General features: G+C 39.2%; 1 protein-coding gene across 3 annotated transcripts in view; it reads right to left on the reverse strand.

Moving 5' to 3' along the window:
* Positions 1 to 25,678, reverse strand: part of BMP2K (BMP2 inducible kinase) — a 136,784-nt gene extending 111,106 nt beyond the window's left edge. For 2 of the 3 annotated variants that reach the window (XM_028100760.2, XM_028100759.2), the window contains exon 1: positions 25,307 to 25,678. In XM_028100760.2, the coding sequence (XP_027956561.2) occupies positions 25,307 to 25,478 (172 nt within the window). In that variant the 5' untranslated portion in view covers positions 25,479 to 25,678. Of the gene's footprint in view, positions 1 to 19,500; positions 19,564 to 25,306 lie in introns of those variants that run through there. The other variant, XM_088021141.1, reaches the window with a different exon arrangement.
* Between the last annotated feature and the right edge of the window lie 517 nt (positions 25,679 to 26,195).

Raw genomic sequence — 26,195 nt, forward strand, 5'->3', positions numbered from 1 at the left:
TCAGCAAAGAGCCAGTATCTAGTACTTCAAGGCCTGATACCAAAACCTTTGGCTTAGAAAACAAATACATATTTAAACATTCTGTGTATGACTAAGAAAAGCACACCATACAATGTTTCAAATCAGTTTTTTTTTTTAAGATTTTATTTATTTATTTGACAGAGACAGCGAGAGCAGGAACACAAGCAGGGGGAGTGGGAGAGGGTAAAGCAGACTTCCTGCTGAGCAGGGAGCCAGATATGGGGCTCAATCCCAAGACCCCAGGATCATGACCTGAGCCAAAGGCAGACACTTAATGACTGAGCCACCCAGTTGCCCCTCAAAACGGTTTATCTTGATGTCACCAAACACAAACAAGAAAGAATAGCTTGTGCAATTCCTCCTTTTCAAAGACAGCTCAAGTCTATTTCCTGATTAATAAAGTTTGTCAGGTAGAGTAGAGCTTATCTCTCTCACCAACTTCCACGATTCCCTGGGCTTAATTAATAGTCCATTGACTAAATCTGTACTTATCATACTAATGGAAAACCATCCGGTATTACTACCCAATCAGTGCTTTCCAACTACTTGGCTAGCCCCATGGGAAAATGATGGGAGTCCGCTTTCAGCCTGAGATAACCAGCAGGGAACCCCCAAACACAATGGGGCCACTCTGAGGGCTGAGGAGGAATCATCTTGGCATACCTATAACCCATCTGTGGCATACAATATAACCACAGCACCTCAGTAAGAATTTGGCCAAACTCTTCTGATACTCAGAGATAACACTAGATACAGCCCTACAAACATCTTACGTACTTTTTTTTTTACACATTTTTGATAGAAAAGCCAATCATACCGAGTAAAAGAAAAAATGTACATAAAACTCTAAATACTCGTACACACAAATACTTGAATCAACATAAGAATCTCCACCAAAAAAAGGAGTACAGTATACAACTTTCATTAGATTCTCAACGAAATATGCAATTCAAAAAAAACTTAAGTTTTACTACTTTTTTTTTAGGATTTTATTTATTTATTGGACAGAGAGAGAGAGACAGCAAGAGAGGGAACACAAGCAGGGGGAGTGGGAGAGGGAGAAGCAGGCTTCCCACTGAGCAGAGAGCCTGATGTGGGGCTCGATCCCAGGACCCTGGGATCACAACCTGAGCTGAAAGCAGACGTTTAATGACTAAGCCACCCAGGTGCCCCTAAGTTTTACTACTTTTATTGAAATATGCAACAGAATGTTTTCTGAATTCTGGTCCTTAAAATGTCTATGTAACTGGCTTCCACATTAAATTTGGCAATGCAGGAGAAAGTTCTCTAGACAATTAGAAGTCTCTATCAAAATATGTCAATATAAAATAATTTAATAATGTTCACCATGGATATTTTTCCTTTTAGCATGGTCTATAAAGACATTTATAATTTCAGACAGAACAAGTACCATTTAAAACATAACAAAACAAGCTTTGTCTTAAAAGCACTGATACCCAGACTGTAGTTATCTCATTCAGCTTGTGGATCTTTAAGACATGTAGGTTTACATCAGAATATATTTTACTTCAAAGAACATGATAGCTGGGTGCCTGGGTGGCTCAGGTGGTTAAGCGACTGCCTTTGGCTTAGATCATGATCCTGGAGTCCCGGGATCGAGTCCCTCATCGGGCTCCCTGCTTAGCAGGGAGTCTGCTTCTCCCTCTGACTTTCCCCCATCTCATGCTCTCTCTAGCTCACTTTCTCTCAAATAAATACATTAAATAAAATATTAAAAAAAAACAAAAAAACAAAAGAACATGATAGCTCTCATGTGCACTTTTTGGTTAATAAGAACTACAGTGAAACTCTTTGGTAAGAGAATTCCAGGCACCCACTGGAACTTCCTCAAAAATACTGCCTACCTGGAATACAAACTGGTGCAGTCACTCTGGAGAACAGTATGGAGGTTCCTCAAAAAGTTGAAAATAGAGCTACCCTACGATCCAGCAATTGCACTACTGGGTATTTACCCCAAAGATACAAATGAAGTGATACAAACGGGCACCTGCACCCCAGTGTTTATAGCAGCAACATCCACAATAGCCAAAATACCGAAAGAGCCTAGATGTCCATCGACAGAGGAATGGATAAAAAAGATAGGGTGTATGTATATGGTATGGGTGTGTGTGTGTGTGTGTGTGTGTGTGTGTGTGTGTGTGTATGCCGCATCTTCTTTATCTATATAAATACACACACATGCACACAGGCACACGTGTGCGTGTGTATGTGTGTATATACATACATATACACATATATTTAACAGAATATTACTCAGCCATCAAAAAGAATGAAATCTTGCCATTTACACTGACGTGGATGGAACTAGAGGCTATTATGCCAAGCGAAACAAGTCAATCAGAGAAAGACAAATACCATATGATTTCACTCATATATGGAATTTAGGAAACAAAACAGATAAACATACGGGAAGGGAGGGAAAAATGAAACAAGATGACACCAGAGAGAGAGGCAAACCATAAGAGACTCTTAATCTCAGGAAACAAACAGGGTTGCTAGAGGGGAGGTAGGTGGGGGGGATGGGGATAATTGGGTGAAGGGCATTAAGGAGGGCACCTGATGTAATGAGCACTGGGTGTTATATGCAACTGATGAATCAATGAATTCCACCTCTGAAACTAACATAAACAAACGAATAAAAATATTGCCCACCTGAAGTGATCTATTCAGAGACTACTGTAAGAAACAGTCATACCTTTGAAAGAACATAATCATAGCTTTTCTAAGAACAAATTCTTTTCAGAGTGAAATGATTTATAGAAACCAACAGAAGGAAAGCTTAGAAAAGAAATAAGATCAGTTATTTCTTCCCTTGGTAAGGTTCTATATATGCTAACAATACTTGTAAAATTTTTGCCATAACCTAAAAAATATTTAATGGACTGTCCCCTTTGACTTTAAAGGACCCATGTAATAAAGATAAAAAAGCATCTGAAACAGTACAATCTAGTTTCTCACAGGCACCCAGTAAGTACAATGTCCCTATTTCCTTTGCTTCTTTCAGTCAAAATCTTAAAGGATTTATAATTCTCACACATTTATGACTTTAATTTGTTTTTCTCTACTGACCTGACTTACCTGAATTTGGGGAAACCAGTTCTTTAAACCAGTTCTTTAAAACCAGTTCTTAAACCAGTTCTTTAAAAACATACCAGGGGTGCCTGGGTGGTTCAGATGGTTAAGCATCTGCCTTCGGCTCAGGTCATGATCCCAGGGTTCTGGGATCGAGCCCCACATCAGGCTCCTGGCTCAGCAGGGAGTCTGCTTCTCCCTCTCCCTCTGCCTCTCTCCCTGCTCATGCTCTCTCTCTCTCTGTGTCTCAAGTGAATAAATAAAAACAAAATCTAAAAAAATAAAAAATAAAAACATACCAGATTGCAAGATCTTCCTAGTCCATGTCTTTTTATAGCCTTGATTCCTCAGGCCTAAGTACTAAGAATATATTCCTAATTAAAGGCAAATTATCTTCTCCATATGATCTCACTAAGGAGGAATTCTTAATCACAGGAAACAAACTGAGGGTTGCTGGAGTGGTGGGGGGTGGGAGGGATGGGTGGCTGGGTGACAGACATGGGGGAGGATATGTGGTATGGTGAGCGCTGTGAATTGTGTAAGACTGTTGAATCACAGACCTGTACCTCTGAAACAAATAATACATAATATGTTAAGAAAAAAAGAAGATAGCAGGAAGGGAAAAATGAAGGGGGGGAAATCGGAGGGGGAGACGAACCATGAGAGACTATGGACTCCGAGAAACAAACTGAGGTTTCTAGAGGGGAGGGGGGTGGGGGGATGGGTTAGCCTAGTGATGGGTATTAAAGAGGGCACATACTGAATGGAGCACTGGGTGTTATACGCAAACAATGAATCATGGAACACTACATCAAAAACTAATGATGTAATGTATGGTGATTAACATAATAAAATTAAAAAAAGAAAATATAAAAAAATAAACTTTTTGTACTAGTGAGAAGATCAATCCATTTACAATATAATATAAAGCACACAGGACAAAGCTTATAAAGTTGCAAGACCCAAATGAAGAAAAACTTCACCGAGAAACATAAAAGTTTTAATAAAATGGAGAGACGCACTATGTTCCTGGAAAGAAATACTCAACACTGTCAATATGTCAACCCTCCCCCCCACCTACAATCCCAAATTAATATAGAGTTTTCATGGAATGCCAATTAAAATTCCAAACTGCAGAATTCTATGGCGTGCTTATTAAACCTGAAGTTTTCTGGACCTTTCTCTAAACCTAGGATTAATTCTCTGTGATTTAAGTCCAGGACTCTATTCAACAAGCACCCTACGAAGTTTAAGAACCTTTGCATTAGTCCTGTTATCTACTAATGTCTGACCTGAAGGCCATTACTAAAGCAGATACAGGACAATCCCCGACTTAATTGTTCAACTCAACAATTTTTCAACTTTACAATGGTGCAAAAGCAATATGCATTCAGCAAAAACTATACATCAAATTTTAAATTTTGAACTTTTCCTAGGCTAGTTGATATGTGGTACAATACCCTCCCCTGACGCTGGCAGTTGCAGTGAGCCACAGCTCCCAGTCAGCCACTGCAATCATGACAGTAAACAACTGACACACTTACAACCTTCCTGTACCTATACACCATTCTTCTTTTTTTCACTCTCAGTACAGTATTCAGTAAATTACATAATACCCAATACTCTATTATAAAACAGGCTTTGTGTTAGATGATTTTGCCCAACTGTAGGCTATTGTTAAAGTGTTCAGAGCACGTTTAAGGTAGGCATGGTAAGCTATGATGTTCGGAGGGTGGGTGTATTATATACATTTTTTGACATGATATTTATAACTTACAATGGTTTCAAGGGCTGTAACCCCCATCATAAGTCAAGGAAGACCTGCATTCATGAACTGATCTGACCACTTTGGGGGGTAATTTTTTCTTCCCATCTTAGGAGACTGACTAAAGGAGAATGTGACCTGTGGCAATAGCAGCACTGGCATTACTGGAAAGCTTACTAAACGCAGAACCTCAGTCCCCACCCACATGTACTAAATAGGAATGTGTATTCTAATAAATATCCAGGTGATTTATATACATATTAGTTTGATAACCAGTGTGTTAAAGAATAAGACTCTCCAGAATTATGTTTTAAAAAATTAATATATCTTAAAAAAAACAGCCATTCAAGTAGAGGGACATCATATTCCTCTTGACATTCCCTGCTCGATCACCAGTCCCAAGGGTCCCTCATCACAACTCCTATTTGTAAGACTGGGATGAAGTCACTATCTTTTGTTTTTCCTTTATTTCCAGTCATGACATCTTTCCCCCTCCCTTATCCCATTTTCTTTCCTATAGTGGAAAAGTCAGATTTTAGAATCAGTGGGTTTCTTCTTTTTCCATTAACTGCATTAATTAATTTTTTCTCCCTTTATTACATTTCAAAACTCCTCCATTCATAAATCCAAAGCCTGGGTGTTAGGGTCTCAATCATCTCTCACCCATTTCACAACTTCATTCTCACCAGAAATAGCAGAATTCAAAAGCACCAAATTTTAGCCAATTCTTATATATTGCTATTAAATTTGTCTTTTCTTCCCAAATTCAGCATTATGCTAACCTCTTCTTGGGACTCCTTGGCTTCATGATGTTAAATACAGAAACCTACATCTTCAACTTTTCCATCTCTAAGTTTGAGTTACCTCAATAATGTATGGTATTCTCCAACTCCACAACCCATCATCTGCTTTCTCAGACTACCTCCAATGCTCTCTTCACCCAACTACCATACTCCTGCATCTCACCCAAACTGTAAGTAGCCAACCATCAGATAGAGGCTCTTCCTATTTTTTTTCCAACAATTTTTTTTTTTTTTTTTAAGAGAGTACATGGTGGGGAGAGGCAAAAGGAAAAGGAGAGAATCTTAAGCAGGCTCCATCTCACCACCCTGAGATCATGACCTAAGCCAAAATCAAGAGTCAGGTGCTTAACCAACTGAACCACCCAGGCACCCCTCCAACAAATTTTAATAAGTGGCTATGCTAGCTTCTGGAATACATTTTAAGTAGGACACTGTATGTGTGAGTTTACAGTCCTGGGGGCGGGGGGGAGAAAGACAAAAATAAGTTATTGTGGCACACTGTGATGAAAATATAATAAGGGCAGTATCACTGAGTTGCAAAAGGTTGAAATGAAATAATTATATTTAGAATACTCTCAACCCAGCATTCTTTTTTTCACTTAAGTGGGCCCTGAAATTTCATTGTTTTAGGAAGACTTTCTAGATGAGAACTGACATTAGCCAGGAATCTTATCACATAAACAGCATCATATATCTAACTCAAGCAAAACATGCAACCACTTAATTCACATATCCAATTCAGTGGCTTATTTGTATCATCCTACTTATGATTAGGGATAAAGAGTAAGCAAGCATCCTATAACCTCATCTTTGGAATGTATTACCACTTTATTTTAATACATGCTTTTGTATTGGTTATATTGTACAACCAAATAATACATATTTTATTTTCAACCTCTATGAATGCTCAACTTAAAAAATTTCCTCATTTGATTAGGTTCCCAACATGAAAAGTAGGAAATCCCCCGATTTAGTAGTGGATTCTGACAGCTCGTATCTACACTTTGGCATTCAGAGTATTTCCCCACACAAACAATCCTACATCTGATAATTAGGTGCTCAGGTCAACCTACAATCTAGTATTAACAGTACTAATATCTTAATGTCTCTCTGTAAAAACATCTCTGTGTGAACATTCAGAGTTCCAACTTGAGAAGCCAAGAATACATCTCACTACACCCCTAGTACTGCAGGTTTTGCCCAGCCTACCAAAGAGTGACAAAGAGATTCCCCCAGATCCAAGCCACTAGTAGTACCCAAGTAACTACAAGCAGCAACTCAGACAAGTCGTCTCCAATTTCTAAAGCAGTTCCTACCTTTACTTTGGTCATGTGTCCCTTTGAAAATACAATGAAAGCCATAATCCCTTGCCTAAGAAGACACACATGGATGTCAATGAACCCCAGGTGAACTACCCCAACTGCAAAGTGTAGAGTCCACATAAACTGTACACTACAGACCAATACTGCCCAATACATGTCCAATATAATGTAAGCCACATATGCAATTTTAAATTTCCTAGAGGACACAGTGAATTTTAATAATACATTTTTAAGGCAATATAACCAAAATGCTATCATTTTAACATGTAAGCAATATTAATATTAATATCTTTTACATTCTTTTTTTCACATTAAAGCTTTGAAATCCCATGTGTATTTTACATATATGATTCATTTCAATTCAGCCTTGCCACATTTCAAGTAGTAGCCACACGCAGCTAGTGGATTCTGTATTAGACAGTTTTGCTAGACTATATACCATCCAGCAATTCTTGAGCCCTTTGGGCTCAGGATCCCGTTACAGTCTGAAAAATTACTGAGGGCCCGAAGAGAGCTTTTGCTCATGTAGGTTATATTAAATCCATATTTACCGTATTAGAAATTAAAACTGAGATGGGGCACCTGTGTGGTGCAGTTGGTTAAGCATCCAACTTCTGATTTCGGCACAGGTCATGGTCTCAGGGTCGTGAGTTCAAACCCCACGCTGGGCTCTGCACTCAGCGTGGGGTCTGCCTGTCCCTCTCCCTCCACTGCTGCCCCGCCCATGCTTATACTCAAGTACACTTACACACTCTCTCTCTAAAATAAATATTTAAAAAAGAAATTAAGACTGAGAATTTTTTAAATCTTTAATTCAAAATAATAAACATTACTTGTCAACATAAATAACATTTTTATGAAAATAGCTGTTATTTTTCAAAAGAAAAATTTAGAGAGAAAAATGGCAATGCTTAACATTTTTGCAAAGCTCTTTAATATCTGCCTTAGTAGAAGACTACTGGATTCTCATAACCGTTTCTGCAATAAATCTCCTGAGATATACTGTTTGGGCCTAATGAAGCATATGAACAAAATCTAGCCTCACATATACAGAAGGAAAGATGAAGACTATCTTAATAGTCTTTTTAAATAATTACAGATATTCTTCTTTGCTATTACAGCAAAACATGACAATTAGTAGCTTCTTAGTTGCAAGTATCACTGAATTTCTTGCACTGTTAAACTAAAATCCAATGGTCAATCTTGTACTATATATTTACATCATATATACATCATACATTTGGAAAATCAGTTCACTAAGTTAAAGAGATCTTCTATTACACAATTTTTTAAAAAGAAAATAACATTTGTTAACATTATCATCTATCTCCTCGGAAAAGCCTACGTAATGGGAAGCTGTCAAGTTCACAACGGCAGATACAATTTTCCAAAATTCTAATTTTCTTTTGAAAGCTCAAATTCCAACATTAATAACATCTGTCAGGTGTTTTCCTTGAAGTGACAGCCTCACTTAATAGAAAAATGTCTGCCAAATACCCAAATCTAAATGAATCATAGTATGTCAGTCATTCTTTCAAATAAAAATGGTATTCCATGTAAAAAGCAGCTGGTCTAGGACACAACTCAATCACCCACATGCTTTTCCTCAATTATACCACTATACTTCATTATGCAGCAAGTGTTTTATACACTTCCCATTTCTTCACACATTAAAAAAATGTGTACTTACAAATGGCCAATAAGATCATGAAAAAATGTTCAATATCACTTATATTTAGGAAAATACAAATCAAAACTGCAATGATATACCACTTCACACCCATTAGAATGGGCTTTCATAAAATTTTTTTAAAAACCTTGAAATATCAAGTTTTAGTGAAGATGGGAGAAATTGTAACTACGTTGTTCGTTGCTGGGAAGAATTTTTAAAAATGCATCTACTATGGAAAATAGAATGCAGTTCCTCAAAAAGTTAAACACAGAAGTATCACATAAGCCAGCAATTCCACCTCTGGATATATACCAAAAAGAACTGAAAGCAGGGACTTGAAAAGATACTTGTGCGCTCATGTTCATAGCAACATTATTCACAATAGCCAAAAGGTTGAAACAACCTAAATGTGCCCACTGATGAATAAACAATATGTGATATATACATAAATGGAATATTATTCAGACTTAATGGGAAATTCTGATACATGCTACAACATGGATGAACCTTACTTCTAAGGGAAATAAGCCAGACACAAAAGACCAAATATTGTGTGATTCCACTTATGAGATGTACTTAGAATACTCAAATTCATAGAGACAGAAGGTAAAATAGTGTTTACGACAGGCTGGGGAAAAAGAGATATGGGGAACTAGTGGCTACCAGGTACTGAGTTTCAATTAGAGAAAACAAGAAAGTTCTGGAGATCAATAGTGGTGATGGTCACATAACAACGTGATGTACTTACTGCCACTTACTTAACTGTAAACTTAAAAAAGAGTAAAATGGTAAATTTTATGTTATATATACTTTACCACAATCCAAAAAAAAAGATGTACTCAAGGTGCCAAGATTTATAGAATTTTTACAGCTATATCAAGGATGTTAAGGGAAACTGGCTTTAAAAAAAAAAACAGCAGGGGCGCCTGGGTGGCTCAGTTGTTAAGCATCTGCTTCCGGCTCAGGTCATGATCCCAGGGTCCTGGGATCGAGCCCCACATCAGGGTCCGTGCTCTGTGGGAAGCCTGCTTCTCCCTCTCCCACTCCCCCTGCTTCTTTTCCCTCTCTCGCTGTGTCTCTCTCTGTCAAATAAATAAATAAAATCTTTTTAAAAAAATAAAAAACAAAAAACTGAGTGGAAATGATGCAAAGAATACAATGACTACTAATACAGTTTGGTGCAAAACTGTCTTGATTTGTGGTTTGGAACCATCAACACAAATGCCAATGCAGTGTAAAAGGCAATTATGTCTTGGTAGTATCATGAAAATAATTTTGACCTGAATGGTCTCCTCAAAGGGCCTTGGGGATCCTTTCTCCTGGGGCCCACAAACCATATTTTGAGAACCATTACTGAAGCCTATTCTTTTAGAAAAGCCAATTAATGGCAGAAGAAAAAAAAAAAGAGACACAAAAGATCACTTAGTTCTATTTTTTTTTTAAAGATTTTATTTATTTATTTGAGAGAGAGAGAACGAGAGATAGAGAGCATGAGAGGGAAGAGGGTCAGAGGGAGAAGCAGACTCCCTGCTGAGCAGGGAGCCCGATGTGGGACTCGATCCCGAGACTCCAGGATCATGACCTGAGCCGAAGGCAGTCGCCTAACCAACTGAGCCACCCAGGCGCCCCCTATTTTTGTTTTTATTTTACCTTTTAAGATGAGAGAAACAGGTTTACATGCTGAGCAGAAATGAGATATAGTAAGAATTAAAGAACAAGCAGAAAACAGAAGAAAAATCAGATAACTGATAGAGAAAAAAACAGAGCGGAGTACATAAATCAGGGACACAGCCTCTAAAGTTGGGAATAAAGGAGAAACAGCTATCAGAGGTAGAATGGGGTCGGGGATGTACTTTGACATAAAAAAGCTCTAAGTCCTGAGGACGTACTGCGTAGCATGGCAACTATAATTAATACTGTATTCTATATTTGAAAGTTGCTAAGAGTAAATCTTAGAAGTTCTCATCACAAGCAAAATAAATTGTAACTACGTTAAAAATGAATGATGGATGGGGCACCTGGGTGGCTCAGTCGTTAGGTGCCTACCTTCGGCCCAGGTCATGATCCAGGGGTCCTGGGATCAAGCCCTGCATCAGGCTCCCTGCAGGGAGCCTGCTTTTCCCTCTCCCACTCCCCCTGCTTGTGTTCCCTTTCTCGCTGTGTCTCTCTCTGTCAAATAAATAAATAAAATCTTTAAAAAAAAAATGAATGATGGATGTTAACCAGATTTACTGTGATCATTTCACAATTTATACAAATGTGCAATCCTTACATTGTACACCTGAAACTAATGTTTATGTCAATTATATCTCAATTTTTTTCAAAAAAGCTCTCCTAGGGGCACCTGGGTGGCTCAGTTGGGTAAGCATCTGCCTTCAGCTCAGGTCATGATCTCAGGGTCCTGAGATCAGGCCCCACATCAGGTTCCGTGCGCAGTCTGCTTCTCCCTCTCCCTCTGCCACTCTCCCCCGCTTGTGCTTGTTCTCTTTCTCTGTGTCAAATAAATAAATAAAATCTTTTTAAAAAATAAAAAAAGGGGCGCCTGGGTGGCTCAGTCGTTAAGCATCTGCCTTTGGCTCAGGTCATAATCCCAGGGTCCTGGGATCGAGCCCCACATTGGGCTCCTTACTCAGCAGGAAGCCTGCTTCCCTCTCCCACTCCCCCTGCTTGTGTTCCTGCTCTCGCTGTGTCTCTGTCAAATAAATAAAATCTTTCCAAAAAAATAAATACATTAAAATACTCGCCTACTAAGAAAAAATACGGACATTAGATATATGCTTCTTGATGATGATGGGAATAATTCCAGCGTTTTATGAAAAAGATTAAGAAATTTTCTTTTAATATTTTTAAATCATATATCAAATACTATTCTAACTTTTCACCTGTATGTGTATAAAAATATGCCACATGTATCACAGAAGCAATGTCATGTCATTTTTAGGAAAATTGTTTTATGATGCCATAGGCACTTTTTTTTTTTTTAAAGATTTTATTTATTTATTTGAGAGATAGAGAGCACGAGAGGGAAGACGGTCAGAGGGAGAAGCAGACTCCCTGCTGAGCAGGGAGCCCGATGTGGGACTCGATCCCGGGACTCCAGGATCATGACCTGAGCCGAAGGCAGTCGCTTAACCAGCTAAGCCGCCCAGGTGCCCATAGGCACTTATTTCTAAACACTCAGTAGTATTCCAGGTTAAGTCAAATGCATTTGTGCCATGATCTAATAAAATAAAAATGTGATGAAATCTTGTTCCTTTTTATTTTAAATAGATGTAGCACAAATCTGCTAAATGAAATGCAAAAAGGGATTCGACATTACAGCACTAAGCCTTAAAGTTCCATAACCTTGAACTAGGAATTGAAGGAAGTAAGGGATAAGAATTCAGCTATTCTCTTCTTTTCACCTTCCTTGTTTTTTACAGGAGGTCCTAAATATTGCTATGGCACATTCAACTGAAGAAGCTAGAGTAATGTGATTTTATGCTACTTACTTTACAGTTCGCAAATACATTATTTCATTTACGATCGAACCTTTCTTTTATGATTGAACATTTCTACACTGAGACAATAGTCTAATTTGGGGGAAGCTGCAATTTTAAACTTTGTAAAATTAATCCTGACATCATAAACAACTACAGCACATGGTTCAATGGCCTTAGGAAAAAGCAAAGGTGGAAAGCTTTAACTCGAAAGTGGTTGGAAATACCTCCTTCCACCTCAGACTCTGCAGGCACCCATGAATATTCCAGCTGCCTCCAGAATATTAAAAGTCCCCTAGTCGCGTGAGCCTGCTCGAAGTCCCGACTCCAATCAAAAGCCAATGCCTCTATGTGCACAGGAGCCAATTAAGGAGGCCACAGGTAGTGGAAAGAGTGCTAGGTTAAAGTCACGAGACCTAAACTCCTTCCTCCACAACCAACACTAACAGTGTGACTTTGGGATGCACTAGCATTTTAAAAGACTGTCAGTCCAACAATACCAGTTAGAATAATATTTAAGAATATTTTCTGAAGGAAGCTAAAAAGGCCCTACCCTCAATGTAGATTCTTGTACACCACCCACCACCCCCTTCCCTATATTTAGTCTTCCAAAAAGCAAAAATCAATGAACTGACCCCACAATATCCATAATGGCCCATCATAACTTTTTAAAATGCATGTAGCCTTTACTAAGAAAGACAGCTACTACTCTAAGGTGAGAACAAATCTGAACCTTCAATCAGTAAATAGGAGTTTCTCATACTAGAAATTTATGGCCATTAGTTACATCCAACTTTGAACACTATGGATTCATACAGCACCTTGCAAACTCACTTCCAATATTCCTTAGAGACAGAGTACAATCAGCAAAGTGACATACACAAACACATACTTTTTTAAAAAATCCACGGATTTGCAACATTTCTTAAGTTGCCACTTCAGTGAGCTGAAAAACGTAAAATCCCTAACAGCTAGCTTCAGTATGTTTTAAAAATATGTATCATTTTGGATTGAGATCCTTAGAATTTCTCCTTTGGATTATACAAACAATATTTTGCTAAAAGATAAAAAATTAACAGATTTAACAACCCAGTTAACTATTCACTAGGATTTGAACTAGACTAGTTGGTAAGAAAGTAAAACAAAAAAACTCTTCAGATCTACATTATTGCTTACAACACCAGTTAACTATCTTATAAACTTCCGTTACTGATCACAGAAGAGACCATTAAAGGCCTATGCACAGAGAGCATATACACATCTTACTTCTGGAAAAATAACTCAAAGCACATGTCCTACTGATCATGAGTCAGTGCCATCATTTTTTTTATATACAAAGAATAGACCATTAACATTCAGTAGGAGAGATTCTGTTATGCAGGCCAGAGAATGAAAAAGTGGGTCATGGCCAGTGATGCATAATCCCAATCTCTAGTAAGAGTCCTGACAACATTCATTAAGTAAAATATTTTACTATATTATGTGTAAGTCATTTTTTTTTTTTTGCATTTATTCTGCAGAATTTACTCCCAGGCCATAAGTTTTTGTTTCTTCAGTTTCTTCTGGGGTATCTTTTTCTTCTGTGCAACCTCCTCTTCTGGTTTAGGAACAATCTGCTCTTTTTCAGTAAGGATCATCTCAATGTGGCAGGGAGAGCTCATGTATGGGTTAATCCGACCATGAGCCCTGTACGTTCTACGCCGCATCTCGGGGGCTTTGTTCACCTGGATGTGCTCAATGACCAGAGAATCAACATCTAAACCCGTAAGTTCAGCATTACTCTCTGCATTTTTAAGCATGTGCAGTAAAAATTCAGCACTCTTCTTGGGCCACCGACCCTGTGTCCAGCCCCACTGTTTGGCCTGGGCACACCTACCAACTCCACCATTGTAGCGACGGAATGGCACACACTGCTTCTGTAAAGTGACGTCTTTCAGATACTTGGTGGCTTTTCGGATACGCATACCCTTGATGGCCTGGGCAGTTTCACGTGTGTTCTTAAAGTGAACACAAAGATTTGAACCTCTTGATTTACATGATTTCATAGGGTTTTCTGGGTCAAGCGAATAGCAAACCATTTTCAGAGGTCACCTCAGGCTGCTTAGGGGGAAGAGCTATGTGTAAGTCATTTTAATACTAACATCTTAATGATTCCAGAATGAAAAGTAAAATTTGGACTACCCACACACTATCTCATTCAAAAGAGAATACTTAAATATGTAAAAAGCTCCAGCCATCCCTAACAATGACCCAGCCCCAAAAATTAAGGAAAATAAGTAAACACAGCAATTAGGCAGGGGAAGCGGTATGTTGGAAACCTCTCTTCCAGAAAACTAAAGAAGGAATAGAAGAATGTTGAGGGTGATAATGATTAGTTATTAACAAAACTGCATAAAGACCTGGTTTGCTACCTCTGATCTGTTATGCCAGGCTTACAAATTCCCTAATCTAAAAGAAAACTGAAGTTCTCTCTACTGAGAAAATCACCTCCAATATTAGACACACTAGTTAGAGGGTCCCCCAAGGTAATAATCAAGTATTTTCTTCCCCCAGAGCATTACGGATATAAGATCCCCTTCTTCCTAATCTCTCACTCTCTTAGATACCAGTCGTCCCATTAAGCCTTGGTAACCATCAACTCGAGACAAAGCCATAGCCAGTTGAGCATTTCCAATATTGTTACTTTAAGACTAGGTATTCAAAGCACATACTTTAGGCCTGTCTGCCCTCTCTGTCCCACAGTAGTGGCTTTCTTTAAAAATGACATGCGTCAAGGGAACTCAGGCTAGAACACTGTTGAGTCACACCTAGTAAGAAGAGCAATGCAGTACCCACAAAACAAAGATGTACTATTTGCGTAATCACTACAGAAATGAAACATGCCAGGAATCCAGAAATAAATCTGGTAGTATTTTTTTTCATTCATCTAGATAATGCTGTACCTACATTATCATCAAATATCTCTATCTACTTATTTCAGTTTCTGTAAAATGACATAACATGAAAAATGGGGCCAACCTACTCAACCAAACAGTTGGATATGTCAAATATGGTTGTTATCCAATTGTTTTATTTTATAGTAAATGTTTACAGGCCTTCTGGCTGCTTTTCAATTCAAAAATTTAATCTCTTACAAATGTACTGAATACCTATCATGAGTACAGCACTGTAAAAGATAAGAGATAAGATGAATACAAGCCAAATCTTAAGGGAACTTTTAATCTTGCAGTAGAGGAAACTTTTCATTACACATATTCTTAGAATAGAACAAAGCTAGTAAAATAAGGGCAATATGAGCAACAGTTACTACACAGAGCCTCAGAGGAAGGCATAATTACACTCATTTCCTTGCAAACAGGGTTTCATAGAAAAATAAAGATTGCAAGAAAGTAACTGTATTCTAACTGTATCCTACAAGATACATTTAAACAGAGTGGGGAGACAGGTGTCTGCATTCTAGGCAATGTAACAACAGAAGGTGAAAAACAGGAACGAAAAAGCAAGAGCAAAGTACAGGAAATGTGAAGTACATGCGCAGTAAAACACACCTAGGGTTAGAGTTTGAGAGGGATTAAGACCTGTGGGGAGTTGGGGTCACACTGCAGAGGGCCTTGAATCCCAGAGTAGTGAGTGTGCACTTCACTTAGTTAGGCAAATGATCAGAAGTCCATTTCAGGAAGAAAAACTGGAAGGAATACAAGAGTGGATTTGGTGAGGGGAAGGGGAAGAAGAGTCTACATGAGAATGTAATTCTGTAAGAGGTATTAAGGACCCAAACTAGAGCTGACAGCACTGGAAACAAAAAGTAGCTGACTCTTCACACATTATCATGGGTAAACTTTCTATCCACAAACTAAGAGAAAGTACTGTCATAACCCTTCCTTAAACATTCTTTCCAAATAAAAACTTGAAAAACACGAAAATTTCTTTACTTCCAGATACCCTCCAAAATATGAGTCACTTGGAGAACACAAACCATTAAAATGACAAAAGAATCCATTAAAGTGGCATATCCTTTGAAACTAAATAGTACTCTGAAATGCCACAGGATTTTATTTAAGCACCCATCCCCTTATCTTAAAGGGTACTAAATAAGGCAACTTCCTAGAAAAGACTTTTTCACAATGATTAAGAAATAATTTTATACACGAGATAAAAAATAAATTGCTAATCTATACTGAAGTTTGTCAAAGAACTCAAATGCATGATTATCAAACACAATCCTTTCATTATGGTCTCAATCCTAAAGCTGTTCATCTTTTAGCCCTCCTTTCCCATGCTCCTCTCTTATCAGAGAAGCAGTAAGAATCCATTACATAAACAGAATCAGAGCATGCTAAAATGGAAAAAGATGTTACAGATTCATCTTTATCCACTTCATTTTTTTCTTGAGGAAAGTGAAATCAAAATGTCACAATGCAAGTTAGTAGCATAACAGAATATCAGCTGGCCCACCTCCAAGTTTTGCCTTTTTTTTAATAGTTGCCACCAAGAAGTCACCATTTCGAAGATTTAATGTTAAAATAGGCAAATTAGTAGCAACCACTGTTTCATATTTTAAAATAATATTCACTGCAAAATGCCTCTCTAAAGGCTACATCCCAAACTATGCCCTTAAACTTTACTGGAATTCTACATGATGAGGACAAACCAACAATTCCAAAAATAAAGTGTCTGTGTAAAAGCCCAACAACCACTCTCCTGCAGAGAGACGTGAAACGGTTAGCAGAAATGTGCTGACTGATCTCATTTGTAAAGATGATACACTCAGACAAGAGAATCTCCAAATTAACTAAGTGCCCAACTATTTAAAACAGTTCAGTCATTAACCACTCAACTTCCCAACTCAGGTCCCTAAAATAGCAGGCTTGTGGGTAGACGAATGGTTCACCAGATGGATGCAGGATAAAACCAAGGAATAAAGTTTCATCTCCTTATGATGAAACCTTTCTGTAGCTTTGAAATCACCACTCAGGACTCCTAATTTCAGAATTCCAAGTCAAGCCTTTAATCATTTTGATAGCCACCAAATAGGTTTCTAATAAATGTTTATGTTCTACTTCAAGTTTTGACCAAAAAAAAAATGGGGGGCGGGTTGAGAGAAGGAGTGAAAGAGAACCAAGATAATGTAGATTAGTAAAGAACATTAAAGGTCCAGAATCAATGTAAGGACAAACAACAATTCCACCTTCTAGTATGCTCCGTAATACAAACAACATCAGGGACCTTTTCTACTTTTCCCTCCTACAGACCCCATAATGGAAAGATGCTAACAAGTATTAATTTATTTCTATTATTTTTAAAATAATCAAAGACAACCTTTCCAAACTGCTCAGCATGAGAAAGTCAGTATTAACCAAACAAAGCTGACTAGAGCTAAAAGCAAAGAAATTTGATGTTAGTGCAATTCAGCACTTTTTTTGGAGATAAATGCGTAATTTCCACTATACTTTTTTTCAAAATATTGAAAATTGGAAATTGCTTTAGTGCCCTTGAATAAAACTGCCACCTCTACAGAAAACGTAACAGCACACAATCAAAATTACAACCAAAGAACTATCCCTACAATGATAACGTATCACAAAAGCGAAGCATATGTTAGTAAGAGTCTATGTAATGTTCTTTGCTACAAATTACTTCCATTTCATTGTTAGAGTATATGCTGCTTATCAAGGTAAAAATTCTATATAGCTGATTGAAACTTAAAAATTATATATGGCTAAATGCCATATAATAATTATCTAATTAAAATGATTCAAATTTTTTACAAATATAAATGTGATAACTCAGGATAAATGTAATACCTACTCTACAAGCAAATTACTATAATTCCTGAAGCAGATTTCACTAAAGCTGATAACCAAATCTGAACCTAAAATTGGCCCATATTTATTGAAAGACTTGGCATGCACTATTAGGTACTGTCATACATTATCTTCTTAATATCACACATTACCTATTAATCTTCACAATAAATATTAACTCCATCTTATAAAAAAGGAAATGTTTCCTGAGAGTTTAATTCAACCACAACAAGAAAAACTGCTAGACAGAAACTAAAGATACAGAGATAAATAAGACCCTGCCCTCAAAAAGCTCACTGTCAAAATCAATTGTACAGTATAAAACAATTTCATAATTGCATGTAACAATACTTTTCTTCTTTAAATTCAGACACCTTTGCAAAATAAAGAGAAATATGTCAACAGAGAAAGATAACTATAAGAGGACATCTAGTTTATTCTTTCTTTGCTGTTTCAAGGAGGCTAACTGAAATGACACTTAGGCTTAAACAAACTCTTCAAAAGTTTGTCTTCACCTGTATGAATTGTAGAATCACTATACGGTACACCTGAAATTAATATAACACTATATGTTAACTATGTTGGAATTAAAATTAAAAAAAAAATCCCATGTTAAAAAAAAAAGAGGTACATCTTATGCTACCATGATGCTGATTCCTCCTGTTTCTAGTTTTTTGTTTTGTTTTGTTTTTAAGATTTTATTTATTTATTTGAGAGAAAGAGAGCCCACCCAGGGGGAGGGGCAGAGGGAGAAGGAGACTCAGGCTCCCCACTAAGCAGAAAGCCTGATGAGGGGCTCGATCCCAGGACCTCAGGATTATGACCTGAGCCTAAGGCAGACAGACACTTAACTGACTGAGCCACCCGAGGGCCCGTGTTTCTAGTTTTTGACTGATGAATAAAGGTGCTATAAACATGCATGTGTAGGTCTAAAAAAATTTTAAAAAGTCTGTCTTCACCAAAGTAGAAAATTCAGGGTCCCCTGACCTAAGTAGAAGACCTCTGATGGGACAAGAACTAAAGAGCCCTCCCTTCAATTTGCAAATTGAAAAACTCCATCTGTGTTCATTAAAAAAAAAAAAAAGTCAAAAATCGTTTCCTTTGAAAAGAATTTGAATGTCCATGATATGACAAGGCAATTTGTGTGATTCAAAAAGCAACTAATAGAGAGTATGTCTAGCCTCAAGAATTTTACTATCTGCTAAGGGAAATGAGACAGGAACAATAACCACCTTAGTATTTCCACGTGCTTACATAATTGTATCTCAAGACAAAAGATTAAATGTGATAAGGGGGAAAAAGCAAATAAATAGTTACAAATGTCCACAGGAAGAAGGGAGTGATCATAACTAGCAGTTAGGTGACTAGGATTACACAGGCAAAGGTAGTGATAAGTAAATACAACATTCAGTCACAAAACAACGGGGAATGGAGCACACTGTGGCTGGAGCAGAGTATTATCAGGAAATAACCAGAGCTAAGATTTAAAAGGTAGGTTAAGAACTAAGCATGGGGGGAAGGGGGGAGCAGGGGGAGGGCACCTGGCTGGCTCAGTCTATGGAGCATGTGACTCGATCTCCAGGTTGTGAGTCAGGAGCCCCAAGTTGCGTGTAGAGATTGCTTAAAAATAAAATCTGGAAGAAAAAAAAAAAGAACTAAGCATGAATAACTGTGAATGTGTGGCCAAAAAATGTGATCAAGATAACTTCTCAGGCAACACAATTCACTCCCTCCTCTTCAAAGCATCATATTCTCCTGGTATTCTTCATACCTCTCTGGTAGCTCCTTTTTACTCTAAATCAGTGGTCCTCAAAGTATGATTTCTGAACCAGCAGCATCAGCCATTAGTGAGCAAGCTGTTAGAAATGAAAATTATGGGCCTTACCCAGACATACGGAATCAAACTTTGGGCGTCAGGCTCAGCAATCTGCGGCTTACCAAGCCCTCCAAATGATTCTGATGAACACTAATGTTTAAGACCAATGTTCTACCACAGTCCTTCAGTGAGAGCCTTCTCATTCTATACTCTCTCCCTACATTATCCTCTCCCAGGGTTTTCAATAACAGCCAAATGTTCACTTACCAAAATACCTATCTCTAAGCCCAGACACCATTGCTGAGTACCAGACCACACACTAAGCTTCCCACTTGACGCTTATTTCCTCCCAGATACCTCAACTAAACGTCTCGAACTCCTGGATATCCTCCTAAATCTTCCTCCCACCCCCCAAAAAATCTGTTCCTTCTCTACTCTCCCCCATCTCAGCAAATGGTACCTCCAAGAGCTGCACAAGCAAGTCATTCTTCACAGTTCCTACAATACCCTCCCCCCCAATCCAATCCATCACCAGGTCTTCCCATTTAAGCATTATAACGTTCCTTCCATTCCCACCGCCACCATCTTAACTAATCATCTAATCTGTATACATCTCAACCAGTATCTATATAGCAATCACCACGATCTTGTAAAAATACAAATCAGAGCATATAACTGCCCTAATCCTTCAGTAGCTTCCCATTGCATTTTCAGATAAAATCTGAAATCATAAAGTCCTGGATCCTGGTCACCTTTCCAACATCATCTTGGGTCCTTCCTCCAAATGATTCAATGATTATAGTCCCCAGCTCTGGGCATATTTCAGTTCCTGAAACTCTTCCTCACATAGACTTCTCTCTTCATGACATACTCCACACCATCCCACCATCACACCTCTGCCTTTACCTAATTTTTCTCATACTTCAGATTTCTGGTAAAATATCAAAAAGGTCTTCCTCGATCCTTCAATAGAAACTGAATTGGTTATTCTCTCATTAAATCCTGTGCTGTCTTCTCATGACAATTATCAAAATTATCTACATCTTGATTTTTGTTTAACATTTATCTTCTATTTTGGACTGTAACTTCCATAAGGACAAAGAAATATTTGTTTTGTTCTCCACTGTATAAATAGTACCTACTACAGAGCCTGGCACACAAAAGGCACTTAATAGTTATGGAGCAGTAACAGTTGTCAATATTTTTGTTAAATCCTCCCCTTCTGCTTTCTCTGTCCTCTCTCAAAAACTTGAACTTACAAGTTACTGGGTAGCCACAGATAATTTCTACAAATGAAATATCATGCTTAAATGCATCATTTTCAGATTGATTTATGTGGCAAAATCAAATGTATTTTACTACCTTCCTGTAAAATTAACAGTGAGAAGTGGTTAACACTAAGCCTAAATTAACTTACCCTAATCTAAGCAGTTAACTCTGAGAGAGCTACTGAGCTCCTTCTACAGAGCTCTGTAGTAAATTCCTGGCCTCTCAATTACCTGTACTGACAGTACCAACAACCCCATGCCCATGACAGAAAGTCTTATCCTTACCCATGCAATTATATTCAAAATACCATTCCTATCCAGCCCCCAGAACCTCATAACTAGATTACCTCAACAAATTATGGATAGTGTCCCAACCTCCTGGTTCCCCATTTATTTAAGCGCTTTGTACCAAACACATTGAGAACCAACTTCTTCCCATTATCAATCAATATTAAATCCTCTAACTAGCACTGAAGGCTTATGGAGGCATAGTGACGAAAAAGCCAGTCCTATGTTTTATTGGAAAATTTAAAGAGTACACTGAATTATATATGCTTGACAATTTGACATGTTTCAATCTAAAATTTACATATGGCTCTGATTTCTATAGGCCCAAATTGGATTTGGTTAGCATGCACTCCTAAAACTAAACTGTTTTTGAAAAAAAAAAAAACATGAAAATATTCCACAAGATATTAGTCCTCTAAACTTTGAGCAGGAATTAAAAAGGTGCAAGGTGTAACAAGCATTTTCAAACATACAAATGTTTAACTAGAGACTATGATACAGTGTATATTTCAGAGAAGAAACTACTCCAACAGTTTAAACATACATTTAAGTATATCTCTGAGAATCTGTTTATTTCTTTACTATGTAATACCTATGTATTTATATATATACATGTGACCTCAATATTTATACTCAAATATTATGTATGTATATGTATACATACATATATACATACATACATAGTTTATTGTCATTATTTGGGGATTCCATATTTGTAAATCATGCAGTCACTAAAATTCATCTGTATTCCCAAAATCAATACAGTGGCATTTTCATGATCATTACACACATGAGCATAGTGCTGAAAATTTTGAGAAGGCCAGCTGGAGTCAACAAGATACCATTCTGCCTTGTTTATAAACAAGGGCCCTTTTTGAAGTCTGTTTAGTGCCATGTTTTTCTCATTTTTGTGCTTTTTATTGAGTTCATTGTTTAAAATGGCCCTAAGCATAGTGCCAAAGTGTCATCTAGTATTCCTAAGCTCAAGAAGGCTGTGATGTCCCTTACAGGGAAAATAATGTGTTTTAGATAAGCTTTATTTAGATATGAGTTACAGCGCTGTTAGCTGTTAAGTTCAGTTTTAATGAATCAACAATATATATTAAATAAGATCTTTAAACAGAAACTCACATAAAACAAGATTATATATTGACTGGTTGACAAAAATGTTGTGACCAAGGGCTTGCAGGACCTTATGCCTGTATTTCTCAAGGGCAATGGTTCAGTATTTACTAACTCATTGTTCAGTGACTTTACAAAACATAACTACTCTGAACGATAAGAATGAAATATGTAAATATAAATATACTTAGAAAGAGAAGGAGAAAGAATATGAGACAATATGAGACAGAGAAAAGAACAGCAGATTTATTGAAGACTCAAAGACACTGCAGAGGTCATTCTGAAAAAGATGCCCATGTTTGCAGTAGTATGGCAAAAACACCTCAGGGCACAGCACTTACAGTCTTGGCCCTGTTTAAACAACAAGGACCCAAAACAAACAAACAAAAAAAATGTAAAGACTACCTAGTTTGTTTTTTGGTCTGTCTTTGTTTCAACCCCTTGTCCCACTAAATGGTATACCTCTGCCCAGTTCAGGTACTCTAAAACTCTAATGCCTTTCCACACCACTTGCCCTAATCTTCTAATTCAGCAAATGTATCTGTCAATTATTGAATGATCATTCTTGAGTGTGAACCAGACTTTGTGCTTAAACATCTTGTCTACATTTTCTAAATTATTTGGAAAAGAGAGAGGATATTAGCATTTGAAGTAAGAAGAAACTGTCAGGATCAAAAAGTAAACTGAATATAGGTAATTTCAGTTGTGTGTGTGAACAGAAAAGAAATACACAAGGGAAGAAAGTCTCCCCTACCCTCCAGAGAGGATGAAATAAAAGTCTAGTCCAAGAGCTGAAGTGTTGGGTGGGGAGAGTCCCACCTTCCAAAACAGTTTCGTCAGCTCCTGTTTCATCCTAGCACTTAGTTATGGATTTTCCCAAGAAATATGACAAAATTTATAGCAAAAACTTGTAAAACACTCTAACAGTGACATTAGTCCTTAATTTCTTTTTAATTTTTTGTGGTTGAATGAGCACTCCACCTTTGAAATTCATTTTTATTTTCATTTTCCAAAATTACTTAATTTTTCTTGAAAATGACTTGCTTATGGTAATGATAGGATATGCTTAGAGCAGTGATAGAAGCCACAAATCCAAAGTGTAGTTTGTTGAAATGTCAATCTTTTCCTTCTACTAAATAAAAAACCCATCTGGGATTTTGTGAAATGAAGTGAGTGTAATACCACTCAAGCCACACTTCAATTAGTTACTACAATTCAAAGAAATAAGTACAGCATGTGAGTTAACAGCCATGTCTTCTTAAAACCCACAACTCAGGGCGCCTGGGTGGCTCAGATGGTTAAGCCTCTGCCTTCGGCTCAGGTCGTGATCCCAGGGTCCTGGGATCGAGTCCTGCATTGGGCTCCTTGCTCAGCGGGGAGTCTGCTTCTCCCTCTCCCTCTGCCTCTCCCCCTGCTTGTTCTCTGTCTCTCTCACAAATGAATAAAAAAAATAAATAAATAAATAAATAAATAAAATCAAAAAAACCCACAACTCAATCTAAACCAACATTTGAAAATCATGTATAACAAAGAGCTAGGAAATTTTACATCTATCAAAACCAATCACCATATATTCATTCTTTTGAGAAGCTAAGGATCCTTCTCCCACCTCTCCAAGGTTTGGCTAGGCTCATTACTAGGGGCGATGGCTTGTATAACAATGACACCCATCCCTGAATAATTCAAGATTTCTTTCTCTTTAAATATTTTATAGACAAAAACGTTCAAATTTTTCTTTTGCACTAATGTTTTATTGTTTATGGCATTTCAAAAAACATAAATGGAATCTCTGTCTACTGTGTCCAAACCACATCGAGGTCTGACTTTCAGAGAACCAAAACTACTCTCTTCAGTTTCTTTTCTCTTAACCTTGGAACTTAAAAGGGCCATTTATCAACAAATTATTTCTTATGAATTTTTTAAAAGTATTTTTTTGTAATATTCTGCAATTAAAAGCTCAAAGATCAAATGAAGCATGCAATAAATGAGAGAAAATATTTTCTACAAGCCAGTTACACAAGAAATACAAAACTAAAGTGCAGGATCTTGTCTTTTAAATGGAGTAAGCTTTCTTGTAAGCAGACTTGCAACTGCTGACATAGCCTGGTAAAGATAATGAAGGACCGAACGCAAAACTTCGCAAGTGAAAATTAACCTGCTTTCTTAGCCCCTTTTAAAGTACGAAAGAGACATACCGAAAAGGTATGAATAGCACCTTGTCTGATGAAGATTCTAAAAAACAAAGATAAATGGACTTCAAGTTTACCTGCTCCTCCTCCAAAGCAACCTACTAACTTAATTTGGGGCAAAGTATCACCTCCAACACATGCACAAGAGCACGCAGAGAAAGAAACTGTTTTTCAACTGATGACTGAGTAGGAGCAAACCCAGCTCGCCTTGGGGGACTGCAGGGTCCTGTACCCTGCAGCGCGGGTGGAGACGCGGATGTAGAGGCCAACGCACTACAGCCGCCTGAGCCACAGCTGGCAAAGCAGAGCCTCGATCCTGCACGATCTGACCCTCTAATGAGTCACACTGGTCCAATCATGACACCACATCACTCGCTAGGACGTTTTCTACTTACTTCCCCGCGTCAAAGAGGGCTGAAAAGGACTTAAACTCAGTAATGAGAGAACTGTGCACCGGTCAGAGCTGCCAACCGCGAGAAAAGCCGGCTTAAGAGCGAAAAGCCCGAGCTACTCTTTAAGAGCCCCCGCTGGCACAGCAAATGAGGCAGAAGCGGGAAGAGTGAGCCGAGAGGGCGAGGAAATAAGCGGGCGAGGACCCGGAGAGCCACCGCCACACCCCAGCCCTCCCTCACCTGCCTGCCCGAGTCTCCCCAGGCGCCCGTACCTTCGGCCAGCGACTCCTCCAGGGTGACCTGGTAGCGGCCGACCGCAAACACCCGGACCCCCACGGACGAGCTGCCGGAGCTGGAACCGGCCCCGGCCCCGCCGGCCGCGCCACCCGCCGCTCCGCCGCCGCCGCCGCCCTCGGACTTGGGCATTCGAGAGAACTTCTTCATGGTCCCGCCGGCGCGCTGGGGGGCGCGGGGCTCGCGCAAGGGCGAGCGAGAGAGCGAGTCCTCGGCCCGGGGCGCGCCGGTCGTCCGCGAGGGGTCGCCGCCCCTCGCCCGTCCGAGCGTCCGTGCGCGCTGCGGCCCGCCGAGCCTCACATCCCGCGCTCCCCGAGCGCACTGCCCCGGCCCCGCCGCCCGCTCCGCGGCTCCGCTGCAGCTGCCGGGCTCCCGCAGAGGGCGGTGGAGAGGGCGGGGACGGGGCGGGGCGCGAGGGGGCGGGGCCGAGTGCGGGGGCGACGCCGCCGCCTCCGCGAGTGCCCCGGGCGCCCTAGCCGCCTCACTAAGCGTCGGGAGCGTGAGCCGGGGAAGGGGGAGAGCCAGAGAGAGAAATGGGGAAGGGGGCGGGGCGGCCGGCCCCTCCGGGGAGTGGGCTGGACCTCTCCGGCCTCACACCCCCAAGACCGCAGCCCGCGGCGCCGCCGCCGCCGGAGCTGGACCTACGCGGCTCGCCACTCGCGGCCGTTGGCTGTGCGGCGCCGCTGCCAACCGCTCTCTGAGGCCCGGCGCCCCGCGCAGGCGCGTTATCCGCGCCGCCGGAAGTGACGGTTCCGGCCCTTGTCACGTGGAGAGGGAAGGGGGGCGGGGAGGTGGTTGTGGGGGTTTCAGGACGAGGGCGAGGTCCGGGGTCCCGGGTGTTGGATCCCAGTTGGGAGCGTTCAGGTC

Source organism: Eumetopias jubatus, unplaced genomic scaffold (assembly GCF_037043125.1).
Source record: "Eumetopias jubatus isolate StellerSeaLion01/CBP00866 unplaced genomic scaffold, mEumJub1_p1.0 scaffold_2, whole genome shotgun sequence".
Lineage (NCBI taxonomy): Eukaryota > Metazoa > Chordata > Mammalia > Carnivora > Otariidae > Eumetopias > Eumetopias jubatus.